We start from the raw sequence: 14,321 nt of genomic DNA on the forward strand, positions 1-14,321 counted from the left end.
GAAAATGTCAGAGGAGGGATTTTAACCAGTCCTTGGCTTGGAGGCTGGCACTCTTATCTATTATAACATGCTATATCTCTTAACTATTTTATAAATGCATGGGCAATTAACCTTTCAGGAGGTTAAATTCTCTCAAAGGGAACAAAATTAATTGTCTTTTATGGTTATGAGAAGAATAAATATGGGGAATAATGATATTAGAAAATAGCATTATTTAGGGCTGATTTGTAGACTAAAATAGAATGGCAGTGCCAAAATTAGTGGCTAAAATACATCATGGAATTTATTAAATTTACTTAGTATGGAAGTTTCCCTTCAGGATATAATTTTCTGATCTCTGTGATTATAAAAATTGGTTGGTAGGAAACAGGTATTTGAGTTACCTACACCAGTGAAATCAAAGGTCTAGGCCAAAATAGAACAATGTAAAATTTGCTTTGCCACTACTAACATTTAGATAAAATGAATTTCTAGCCATAAAATGTGGTAACTTGGCATCACGCCAAGACTTTATCAAGATTCTTTATCTATTCATTTCCATTTACTTTCGTCATTAGCACAATATTATATTAGTTTTGCTCTTCTGGCTCAGCTTTTTTCATTTTGCATTACTTCAAAAAGTTATTTCTAGATTTATTTATATTCCTTATATTAATTGCATTAGTATTTTATTATGTTGATAACCACTATTTAGTCATTCTTTTATTGGTTATTTAGAATGCTTCTACTTTTATACAATTACAAATATTTCCATGAAAATCTTTTGAGTATGCATTTAGAATTTATTCTCAACTATTGGTCCAAAGTGTATGATTATTTTTGTTCTTTTAGCTGCCATATTGTTTTTCAGAATTCTAGGCATTTGAAGAAATTCACAAGCATTCGTTTATTCATTTTTTTCCCAATTAGATGGATATGAGCTAGTAGTATAGAATTGTTTTAATTTGAATCTGTTTATTAATGATATTAGACTTTTCCCCAAATGGTTAACATTTTTTTCCTTTGAAAATTATTTCTATGCCTTGAATATTTATTGGGATGGGGGGTTATCTTTATATAACAGTACTTCATACATTTTAGATGTCACTTTTTGCCATTTATTGTTTACCCCAAACTGTTATTTTTCTTATTATAAACTTATTTTAATGTAATCAAATATTTCTCTCAATCATTCCTTCCATTTGTTGAATAGAAAATCAGATGATTTTTGGAAGGTAAATACCTTCCAGAACTCAGATAAATACATTAGTCCATTTAATGAATAATTTTGTAGTTTGTTGGGGTTTTTTTAGGCATTTAAATTGATCATTCAACTTGAACTCAAGCTTTCTTATTCCAAATTTTAAACTTTCCATTACAACAAAATGTCCTTTTGGAGAACTATAAATTGTGTGCAATCTATTTGGAGCACAATTTAATAATGTAGAAGATTACAAAATTAACCATATACTTTATCTCATTATCCCTTTCCTAGGCCTTCAGCATAAATAAATCATTATAAAAGGCTAATCTGTTCAAAATATTTTAGCTGTTTTATTTGTAATAGTGAAAAAACTGGAAACAACCTATGAAATCAAAGATTAGAGTAGGGAAAAAACCTCAACAACAGAACTGTATTATCTATAATGGAACATTATTGAGCTACAAAAATATGAAATATGTAATAACACATAAAGTAACACAATGAAAACAAAAGGATCTAGAGAATGACAACTACAAATTTTATGAATACACAAGAGACCAAAAATATCCCATTTCTCCCATTTCATTAATTTTTCCCTTTTCTCTAAGGCTGGCAATTATGCCCAGGTCTCTGCCATCTGAAGATCCTCTTTGTCATTTTATATTTCTCATTAAATTTTCAAACTCTTAATAAAAGGAGTTTCTTTTTTAAATCTGTGGTTTCTACAACTAGTAATTCTAGTACCTAGGCACAGTGGACCATACCAAAAGTGACTGATGCTCTTTCCTTTCCTGTAACCTTAATTCTTTGTAATCTGGCTTTTGATTATATCATTCAACTAAAACTGGTATATTACCAGTGATTTATGTTCATTTCTCAATAATCTTCCTCCTTTACTTTTCTGCAGCATTTGACATTAAAGCACTCTGTCCTCCACTATGCTTCTCCAGCCTTTTGGACACTGTTCTTTCATTTCCTCTCCCTGTCTGCTTCTTCTCAGGATCTTTTTCTGGCCTACCATCTATATTCTATCCCATACATGCATGTGTCCCACGTTCAGCCCCAAATGAGAAAGTACCCTCTTTTCTATCTCCAGATGCTCTTTGGTGATGTCATCAAGAACCATGGATTAAATCACCATCTCCAGTCCTAGTGTTTTTCCCCTTTATATCAGACTTCTGAATATTTCAAACTGCATACCTCACAGGCATCTCAAATTCAACAAGTTGACAGAACAGTTATTTCTCCCAACATAGCCGGGTGGTAAAGTAACTAGAGTGCTGGACCTGGAGTCAGAAGATTTGAGTTCAAAACCAGGTGTAGCTTCTTACTAGCTGTGTGAGCCTGGGCAAGTCACTTTTGTTTGCCTCGGTTTCCTCATGTGTAAAACTGGAAATATCATCTACTTTCCAGGCCTGTGGTGAGGATCAAATAAGATAATTTATTTGTAAAGTGCTTTATAAACCTTAAAGAACTATATAAATATTAGCTATCATCATCATACTACTTCTGTCTAGGGTTCTGCTATACTTCCAGTCACTCAAGATTTGCATCCTTGATTATTTTTTACTCACCTAATGTTTATCAGTTGCAAAATTTTTCTTTCTTCATAACATCTCTGGGATCTACATTTTTTCTCATGTAACCAGCACCCCAGTCCAGGATTTGTCAACTTCATGTCTACTTCTCATTTGGATCATTTCCAATGCCTTCTAATGGGTTCTCCTGTGTCAAGTTTCTCCCTACTCCTCTAATCTATTCTTCACACAGTTGCAAAGCATTTTCCTAGAGGGCAAGTATAATTGACCTTACCATTCTCCCCAATAAATTCCAGTGGTTCCTGTTGGTTCAAAACCCTTAGACATTTGCTTGTATTCAACTTTTTTGGCCTCATTACATAGTATTCTACTAAATGTTCACTACTGCCAAATCATCCTTGCTATTAATTATATACCCCATCTCCTATCTCATGCTTTTGCACTGGCTGTCCCTCATGCTATAAGAATCTCTGGCTTTCTGCAAGGTTCAACATAAATACAACTTTTTGATATCAGCTACTAGTGTCTCCCCCCTTATCTCAGTAATTACATATTTAAATATGTACATGTATATACAGACAAATGTGTTGTCTCCTCTTAGTAGATTAAGCTCCTCAAGAGCAGAACTTTGGTTTTTGTCTTTGTGTCCTTGTACGAATAGGCAATTTATGAATGTTGACTGAAGGGAAAATAGTCAAGAAATTACTATTACTTTTTAAAGGTATATTTTCTTTCATTAAAATGTCAAAAGTTCAGATTTTATGATTTGGAGAATTAATCTTCATTTTGACTACTGGACTGCATTTGTGACTATCACAAAAAATAGTGATCTACCTGCAAGTTCAGTTCTGAGGATTGTTGCTATGTCCAGGATACATGTATCCTGGTAAATACCAGATTCTTGAGGTATTGGAATTAATTTTCTTGGCACCCTTGTCCAGAAATAGTTCAGTGAAAAACCATGAATTTCTAAGTCTCTAAAGGTTTCTCTAAATGCGTCACTATGGGTAAATCACTGAACCTAATAGTACCTTAGACAACTCCCTAAGACTGAAGTACTAACTTATGAATGAGGTTAATAACTTCATTGCTGAGGAAATCACAGGTCCTCCATTAAATATGGCTGGCAATTTATCCAAGGCTACACATGGCAATGAATGGATTTTATACCCATAATGATATTGTTTATCAAGGAACAAGATTCTGGCAGGATACCCTGCTTCTAGATGAGTTATCTTACAATGTGTTAATGGCATCATAGCCAAAAAAAAAAAAAAAAAAAAAAAAAAAAAAAAAAAAAAAAATAGTGGTTCTTGTCCAGTTTGTTATATAACAATATCTATGCATTAGATTTAGAGAAGGGAAGGGAAGAGAGGCCCAATTGAATGGAGATGCTGAGCAATTAGCCCACATGAGTACACTAGAAGAGCATTAAAATGGCAGGGAAAACTAATGTGCAGATGGAGGTGGAAAACCTAGTGGCCAGAACCAAAAGAAAGCTATTTATGTATTTTGGACAATCCCGGGGCAACAGTGACCAAGTAAACATCATGTGGTTATAAGAAGTCCCAAACTGATGCTGAAGGAGGCAGATCTAAATGAAACTCAGATTGAGGCTTCTATTTCAAGAACTTAGAGAACTGATAAAGACAACTCAGCCTAAACTTAGGATGGAAAGAGAGTGGACTAAAAAGGGCAGTGAGCTAGACATTCAAGCTAGTTTTCTGTAGAAAAGGAAAATAGCAGGGAACTTTTACTCAAATTATGGCAGTAAATGGCATGTCAGAAAAGGGATCTTATTAGAGGACCTTTCTGTTTGCCCCATTTTATTTGAATGCTGCTTCTTTGTATATCAATCCACTAATACAGGCCTTAGTCCCATTGATCAAACATAAGCTGGGTTATCAGTGGGCTGTGGGTGACCATGGAAGAACATGCTGTGGCACACAGATTGAGAGCTGGAATGATTTCAGAATTTAACTAATCCAACTCTATCCCTCTACAGATGAAGAAACTACAGCCTAGAAAGTTTGTCAGCATTTAAATGAAGATCTTCAGATTTCAAATCCAGTTTTCTTTCCATTACTCCGTGTTATGTCAGTAGCAGAAAGTTGTACCCAGAACTTATCTTCCCTGCCCCCATTCTCTTTCCACTGCTGAAGAGAGAGTGTGTCAAAGGGGCCAACGGTATTCCATGGCCATCTTGGTCTATGACTGTGACATTGCAACTGAGTCAATTACTGTTCCTCTTCATGAAAAAAGTCCTACTTCCATTCCACTATCCCCAATTTTATCATTTCCAAAAGTCCTCTAACACATTTTCAATTTTACATTTTAAATTGTTAATCATTGGAAAACCACCCTAGATGAATAGTTTTTTGGGAACTCACATAAAGGCTATTAAGAATGATAGTTTAATAGAACTTTATAAAACTTTTTAGAGTAACAATCGCCTGATAGAATATTAAAAATTCACATGAATCCTTTAAGAAAATAAAAATAACTTAATACCAATGCTTTCAGTTATGACTTAGTGGGATTGTTTTGATTTGGAGCTGTGATTCCATGGTGTACGTACAACTCACCCTTTTATATCAGAAATCTATGGTTTAATCAGAGAGGCCTACATCCTACGGAACTGACAAATAATTTACTCATGGTCACAATGTAGTATGTATTGTCATGACCAGAAATGACGTCTTTCTGATTCCCAAAGTCAGCCTTCCATTTCTTCCACCATGCTGCCTCCAATGAATGACTGTTGGCAGTTCTGCAGTTTTCTGACAAATCTGTACTGGCATTCTCATTACTGGTATATCCAAACATAGGGGGTCAGAGAAGATAGATATTCAACAGTGTTTGTTGAACTGGGGAATTCTCAAAATTGAATCTAGAAAATGCTCATAATTTGTTCCAGCAACTGGAATTATCTATCTAGAATAAATATGCAATATACCGGATTGAAAATAATCAACTCCCTCCTTCCCCCCATATGTACTTTCCTATAAAGGCAAAACTAGAGGTCCTTGGCCCTATGAAACTTTCAGGGATTCACTCCCCTACCTCCAGTTGAAAAGTTGTCCCGATATTTTTTCAATATGTGTTTAAATATTGCAAATATGATACAGCTGCACTGACTGCCATTAAAGTATTGTTGTGGCCCCTTTATTCTTAGATGTATCAAATTTAACATGTAACAAGCATTTCAAGTATTCCCTGATTATGCCTGTCATATCTAACAATCTCTTATTTTTACAATGTAGTTTGCAAACCTCAGATCAAGTACAACACATCACAGACTACATAGGCTCAGAAACAATTCAAATACAATTGATGAGGACTGCTATGAGTAAAACTTCGCACGAGAATCAAGTACAGGATCTACCAATGAGAGGAAATGCAATCTAATGCAATACATTATTGACCTGGGTGGAGATGTTTGAAAAAAATAGAAAAAGACTCATTTCTCTACCCAATTTACTGAATAAAAGGGAAATGAGAAAAAAGTTAAAGGGCTTACTCTTGCTATTGTGAGGCTAACGATTCATAAGGGATAAACAATCACTTGCCACCAATCCCAGAGAATCTTTGTGTAGCATCCAACAGAAAAGGCAAACCATCATGAGGCCTGCAATTTACTAGCGATTCTGGAAAACTTCCAGGCTGGAGGAGGACAGTTAAAAGGTCGGTACTGCTGCTGGATACCAAAGTTATAACTAAAGACTCTCTCAATTTATATGGCCTCACAGAGGAAAATCTACTCTTGGAAGGATTTATTGCATTGCTATTATTAGTACTATGACCTTTCTTGGGGAGCATTAGTTTTTCCTATTAACATAAATTTCTTCACTTTGGGAAGCAGTTGCTTATGTTGTAGTCCCTTGCTATAATTAGATGCCTTCTAAAATTCAATTTCTAATTTCAAATAGACCAGTTACTATTTGAGTCCACTCCCCTACCCAACTGTATAAAAGATCCTGAGAAACTTCTTCCCCATCTCTATTTTCTTCTAACTTCCAAGGGGGTTTCTTTAATAACCAGATATTATCTGCTTCTCCCCTAAATGGTCCTTCATTAAGAACTAGGTGGCTCATAGAAGAACAAAGATTGGGTCTGGAGTCAGGAAGACCAGAATTCAAATCCAGATTCAGATTTTGATAGTGTTCTTGATAGGGTAAATCACTTAACTAACTTGTTTGCCTCAGTTTCAACTATAGAATGGAGAGCACCATAGCGTCAAACTTCCCATAGTTAAGATATCAAATGAGATATTTGTGAAGCACTTAGCATAGAGCCTGGCACATGTTAGTAAAGGCTAGACAAATGCACATTTCCTTCCCTCTGCTTGTGGCTCCTCCCCCCCTTTTCACAATTTCACTAGTTTCCTATCCTAAATTCCATATAAACGTGAAATACAGCATTTTTTCTGTCCCACTACCATCTCCTCATCTTTCTCTCCCCTCTCCCCAGGCTTTCATCTGCTATGCTTTTATCTTTCTATCAGGCAGTTAAAGTATTCCACTGGCTTTCATAATTTATGAAAACCATAATTGATGCTTCAAGATTTACTGGTGATCTTGAATTTTTGACAATCATCTGTTGCTTCTAGCTTTGTGTCATATAGTTAATGCTAAATTCTTTTAGGAAGAAATAAAGAAAAAAGACTACTGCAGCTACATATCAAGAAACTATTTTTTCTGGCTGATCTTAAATTGTAGCAAAAGGACAAACACATTAAAGTATTAATGCTTTGTGAAACACCATGACTGAGAACTAAAAAGTAGCATTTTGTTGCAGCAGTGTGCTATAACCAATAGGATTCTGGGTTCAAAACATGCCTCCAAAACTTGTTAAATTATATGATCAGGGCAAATTATTTCACTTCTCTGAGACTAGTTACTCCACCTATAAGATGGGGATGAGTGCCTGTAATACTTACCTACAGAATTATGGTAAGGTTCAAATTAAATCCTTATATGAAGCACTTAGCAAACCTTAAAGCTATACAAATGCTTTATTAACTGTTGAAAAACGTTTTGTTCTATTGATAGTATTCAATGCACATTCAATAACTGACTCTCGTTCACTTAATTATATAACTCTAGAACATTATTATCATATATTCTAAGAAGCAATTGAGATAAGCTGTATTATTGGGCAAATCACCTAACGTGAACCTCATTTTCTTTCTGTAAAATAGAGATAGTTATAGTACTCATTTATCAAAATTGTTAAAAGTTAAAGAAAATATTTTGTAAAACTTAAAAAGCACTACACATAGGACAGATATTACATAGGCCATTATTAAATAACATTTAGTATACTGAATGTCTCTTCAAAAATATTGCACAAATACATTAAAAGCTTTTTAATTGAGAACTCTTGTAGGTAATGGTTGTATAAGTCTTGCCTTTGGTTTCATAAGAGAACCCATAGCAATTCCCTTTAAGCATTTTGGGGTGATGTGGCCTCCAAATTCTAAGGGTGAACAATCCAGAGGGGTTTGGTCATGGCCTACTGTCTTGAATTGCTGGCACATCTCTACCGGCTGCTTCTAGATCTCCCTATCCTCTGGGGTTGTTGTCTCTTAATCTCCATGTAACCTTAACCCATATTTTTGCTCAAAAAAACTTATCACATATTTTGTGAATATATTTGATGTTAACATTTTATATTTGCAATAATTTGTCCTTTTCCAGACATCTTAGAAATTTATCTGTCTCTTGTTTTTACATCTATCACGAATTTTCTCATTAGAACAGATATACTTCATTTACAGAAGTTTTTAACACTCAACATTAAGAATCTAACTTTTGATCTAATGATTCAAAAGCAAAAAGAAGAAATCTTTTGGGTAGGGGCTTATTTTGGATAACTCATAATAAAGCAAAATGTTTTTAATAGCATCATAGGATTTTAGAGTTGGAAGGAACATGCTATATGAGAATCAGGTGAAGGATGTTTAGCTTGAAGCAGACACAAAGACTTAGGGAAAGGGGACTATTGAGAAGAGATACAACAGCTGTTCTCCAGTGTTTGAAGGGCTGTCATAGGGATCTGGTCCCACAGGGCAGAATAAGGAGCAAAGAGCAAAAAGCAAAGAGACTGAAATGAGGAAGAAATCTCCAATGATAAAAGCTGTCCCAAAATGGCCTGATTCCAAAGGGGAGAAAGATACTTCCATCCTTGGCAGCTTTTAAGCATAAGCTAGATGACCACCACTTATCAGGTGTAATACAATGGTGATTTCTTTGATAGTTGGATTAGATACTTGGATTTATGTCCCTTCCAACTCTTCAAATTCCCTGACTCTGTGTGACCTTTCCAAGTCATCTATTTCAATCCATCATTTTACAGATGTATAAACTGAGGCAAGTTCTGAATAGTTCTCCAAATTTAAGCAGGATCTATTTGGTCATTTTTAGAAATAAACTATGATCTATAAACATGAAATAGTAACAAGGCTCCTTGCAAAGTCTGGACAATCACACTGCTCTGGCAATGTTACAATTACTCTAAAAACCCCAGATTAGTCAGATCCATATGAGTGAATACACATATATATTAAAATTATTACTTACCATACTACATGAAAAATATTTTTCATGTTGAAACCACTCTGCAGAAAAAGTATTTTATACTACCCAAGGCTCAGCTCAAGATGGACAAAATTTATCTTCTCCACTGCATCCAAAGAAGAAAAAGAACATGGCATACTTCTGACCTTACAAAGTCCTTCTTAACATTACCGCAAACAGTGTTTAAATTATGGCAATAATTTTGCTCTAGGTGAGCAAACAAACTTGCTTAAAATGACAATAGAAGGCTTTAAAAACAATATAAAGTTTGGAGGAGCTCTGATTTTGGCATATGGATTGTTTAGGCAAATGAACATTACACCGAGTTACTAATAACTCAAAACTATAAACTATAAAAGATTTATTAGTTGGTTCAGGTTCAGATCAGCTGGTTTATGAAGAAAATACTTAGTAAATATCACCCAAAGGGTGACTTTTCCACAGCAGGCAACTAAAAGTAAATGAAAACAAGGATGAGAGAATTCAAAAGACCTACAGAGAAGTCTGTGTTCTAGTCTTATCTTTCTTTTCCTGTCTACATGCACCATATCTTTCCTGTTCCCTACCACAACAATCTTACCCTAGTTAGTCTCTCCAGATGACTACTGATTTCTTTCCACCTTGATCCTCACAATAAAATCTAACTGGAGTTATTCAGACCTGAAAGTTTTGAAAAAAATAAACAACTAAGAAAAGGGATAACTCGGGGCCAGGAGGATATAATGTGAAACTGGAGTGTCTTTACACATAGTTGAAAGTGAACATATCTGGTTCATTCAATAATTAATACATCAGAAAACAAAATTAACACTTCCTATGACAGGCACTTTGTGGCTGGCTCAAAATAAGTGAAATTAAACGATCAAACTAGGAACTTTAGAAAACAAAATTAGTTCATAATTACCTCATTCGTACCAACACTTAAATTGCATATTGGTCCAAATACAGGCCACCTTTATAAAATTATATCTTTTTGAAAGGGAAAAAAATGGATATACACTGAAAAAAATTACATAAAATTATTGTTAAAAATTATTTTGGGGGGAGAAATCAATTAAAAGTAAATAAAAGTTCCTGCCACATAGAAACACAAAACCAACACAGCAAATAGAAAGAACCTGGGGGAAGTAGGAAAATTGAGAACTGAAAACATAGGAAGTTAGGCTTTCCATAGCTGAGAGCAAGCAGTTGCTATGCATGAATCACTCTCAGTTGCCTATTATTTTCTGTTCTTCCTCCACACACCCTCCCCCCTCCTTTTAAGGTAGTCCCACAATTTGTTGTAAATCTTTGTGCTTCATATGAACTACTCCTTTCCCTCCCTCTCTTGACTATTATTTTACTCCAAACCAATGAATTCCATAATGCCAGCTCTAAGCTATAAGCCAAGAACAGAGAAAAATAGAACTCCTGACAGGATTTCTATATTAAGAGATCTTCTCCCACGATCTAAATAAGTCCCCCTCCAACCTTGGGAAGGTAAGGAAAAGGAGGGATAATTTCTGCAATAAAATAATCTTAAAATTTATGCAGTGGTAATTTTGTTGTGAAGTTGAGGTAGCCCATGTCATAATTCACAAACCTGCTCCCTATCAGGGAAAAGAAAAGATCCCTTGTTTTGGACAGAAAGACGGAACACATTTTAAATGGACTCTTTGTTTTAATTCACTCATTTAGGCACCTGCCATTACTAGCAAAAATTCCCAACATACACTATTCTTACTAACTTAGGGGAAACAACTTTCTGCTGTGCTTTATATATTTTTTTCCATTCAAATTGGTTTACAAAATATGCTGTATTTTTGTACTGTCCAATAAAAGGTACATGATTTAAAACAGATCCTATAGAAATGACATGTTATCAGTAATTTACAATTTAAAAAAATCCAGCCACGAAAAAAAAAAGTCAAAGCTAAAAACAAGATTTTGCTACGAATCAGTGCTTCTATCACCCTTCTGAAAGAGAAGTTATTTTTAATGTGATGTAAAGGCAACATTGAAGATTTTTCTTTAAATTAACCACCTAATTTATCCCTAAAATTACAAAGAATCAAAGTCCCTTTACAGGTCAAGTGCAGTAAACTAGATGTTCTTTCAGCACAAAGCAGCACTAGAAGAAGTAACAGTTGTGGATGGAGTGGACTAGTTTTTCAGGGGCTGCTCCAAGATTAATATACATACATCAGACGTTATTCATCCAAGATCACAGACACAAATACAGACTGGATGTGAAGGAAGCATGTGTCACACTTGGAGCTGACAATGTCCACTGTCTTTGCATCTTTCTGGATTGGATGACTTTTTAAAAACAATTTTTAAGTCAGGTCATGTCAAGCAGGCTGCTGTTGCCAGTTGCCAATGGTGAATAGCATCATGATGAGGTATGAAAGCTCTGCACATCCCCCAGGCCCAGCAGGGCTCCCTAGGGATGTAGGGAAGCTCATCAATGGTAATTTTTCAAATGGTTTACTTTGGGGGTGCCTGTGAATCCTAGAAAACAAGAAAAAAATCCAAAGCTGCATGAAAGGGCATGTTCAGAAACAGAAGTGAGCAGCTTTCCTTTAGAACCCATTGGCACAGAAGGGCAACAGCAAGTCTTCTCTGATGGTGTCCCAACATTGTATCCCTATGGCCAAGTAGCACTGAGAAGAAACCGTATTCAACTGACGTTGGCATTAGCTTTTCATCCAAAGATCCGGTCCAAACATGCTGTGGACTAGATGAGGTACTGTTTGTCGGTACAGATGAGGGTTATCATGCACGAAGCAGCACCTCACCAACACAGCCACAAACACAGCACTAATTCAAGGATTGTAGTACTAGTAAGGGGATGGAATCATCAGTGAAGTTAAAAGAAAAGCCATGCCCTCTTTTCAATTAAAACAGTGCTATGATGAGAAGGTGGATATTTTGTTTTTGGGTAGGAAGGGAACATAAGAGAGGGAGCTGTGGACAGAACTATATTTCACAGCTGGAAGAACCATAACACTATCCAGTTTTCCTGGTTATTTCCTTATTATTATTCCTGGTGTTAATATTAAAACAGATTAAAGATGGTCTAGGCTAAAAGAGTTGTGTTTACAGCATGAATGTGTTAAGATCAAGCTGCTTAAGAACAACAACAAAAAAACAATCCTTAAGCAATCTTAAATGGATGTTTTCTGACAGCCACAGAGAGTGAGAGCACCTAGGGAGAACTTCAATACCTTAAGGACCTTGGTCAGGACCACAAAGCCTGAAACATTTCTTCATTAATGCAGAGACATTGCTTCTGGTCACATCATGTTCAAGTCTGGGGAGATGTCATGAAGGTTTTAATTCTGAGAGTCCTCATAACAGTATTAAAACTGAACCACTTCCAAATCCTAAAATGTTCATGACCAAAGGGGAGCAACAGCTATATATGCCCCTTTATCTCTTTTCCTCTAAGGGGACCTGCAACCCAGATCATGGTACTTAGACTTTCTAGAACAAAAATGTCAATTAATTCTTCATCACTTTTGACAACCAAAAAGCACATTCACCAGAGACTGAAGATAAGGGGGGCGCTGATGGCTTACTTTAATATCTGAAGAGCTGTATGGATGGGGGGGGGGGGGGGGGGCGCTAAGGAATAAGGAGTAGTTCAATAATCTCACTGAGGATTAATGCCAATTTGGCTGGAGTTAATCACCAACTAATCCAAGGGGTTACTGTGGAATAGCACAAGAAAAGAACTCTGAAGTACACACAATGTGTCTACATCTCCTTTGACTTATAATCAAGTTGTGTGGAATAAAAGATAAAATGTTAGTATTATCTTTTGTCAGTATAATATTTTTGTTTTCCATTTAAAGGGGAACAAAGGGGCAATAATTTTTTTTTTTTCCAACAAAGGCAGGGATCCATATTAATATAAATGTTCCCACACAACTCGTGTGAAATATAAATGCCGATATCCAAAGCCTATTGGTTTTCCATAAGAGGGTGGGCCATTCTGGTTACCCCTTTGTTAAGGGGGTATTTCCACCACAAAGAGCCAGGTTTTCCAGATGTGTGTAAGAGAGCAGGTGCGCAAGGCAAGCAAATGAGCGCAAACAGTATTATGGAAAACATTGAGAAATTAGCTCCATGAGGGCTGTGGGCTCCACAAGAGGACTTGATCAAGTAGCCTGATCTGACAGGAACATAAAAGAACTTTTCTTCAAAGCTGGAAACCTTCCATGGGAGCCTCACATTGCTGGAAAATGTACTGCTGCTGGTCAAGATCAACTGAAGGTGCAATGCTGCTGTCCTCATCCTCCGTCCCAAAGTAATGCTCAATGAGATCAAAGGCCTTCTGGTAGATTTCCTGGTTTTCATGACTCTGCAGGAATTCAATTTTATCCAGACCTGCAAGCATAAAGTAAACGTGATGAGTATAGAGTCTATGACAATATACAGACTCCAAAAAAGTATACTTACATAATAATATTTATATATGATGTTTATATAGCACTTCATATTAAAAATGCTTTTCATACATTACTTTATCTGATTCTTACTGCAATCCTGTGAAGTAGGCAGTAGAAGAGGAAATAAGTTTTCATTAAGTGCATACTGTGTAACAGGCACTGTGCTAAGTATTTTACAATTATTTTCTCATTTTTTATATCAAGGCAGCTAGATGGTACAGTGTAAAGCACTGGTCCTGGAGTCAGGAACCCGAGTTCAAATGCATCAGACATTAATACTACTTTAGTAGCTGTGTGATCCTGGCCAAGCCATTTGTCTCCAACTGAGAAAAGGGGGGGCAGAGAAAGACAAAGGAAGAAGAGAGAGAGAGGGAGGAAGAGAGAAAGAAAAAAGAGGGATAGAGGAACAAAAGAAGAAGAAAGGAGGGAGAGACAAAGAAGAAAAGAGGGAGGAAGAGAGAGAGGGGAAAGGACAGGGGAAGGAAGGAAGGGAAAGAGAGGGAAGAGAGACTAGGTAGGGCTCTCTATCTTCTCAGTGACCCAATTTCCAGAGTTTAAGGGAGTGTCAGACTGGCAGGTCTCTCTATCA

General features: G+C 35.9%; 1 protein-coding gene across 4 annotated transcripts in view; it reads right to left on the reverse strand.

The window, feature by feature from the left end:
* Window positions 1-822: 822 nt before the first annotated feature.
* Window positions 823-14,321, reverse strand: part of KPNA1 (karyopherin subunit alpha 1) — a 92,462-nt gene continuing 78,963 nt past the window's right edge. For all 4 annotated transcript variants that reach the window (XM_012544554.3, XM_031959732.1, XM_031959734.1 and 1 more), the window contains one exon: window positions 823-13,670. In XM_012544554.3, the coding sequence (XP_012400008.1) occupies window positions 13,483-13,670 (188 nt within the window). In that variant the 3' untranslated portion in view covers window positions 823-13,482. The remainder of the gene's footprint in view (window positions 13,671-14,321) is intronic.

This window comes from Sarcophilus harrisii, chromosome 3 (genome assembly GCF_902635505.1).
Source record: "Sarcophilus harrisii chromosome 3, mSarHar1.11, whole genome shotgun sequence".
Classification (NCBI taxonomy): Eukaryota; Metazoa; Chordata; class Mammalia; order Dasyuromorphia; family Dasyuridae; genus Sarcophilus; species Sarcophilus harrisii.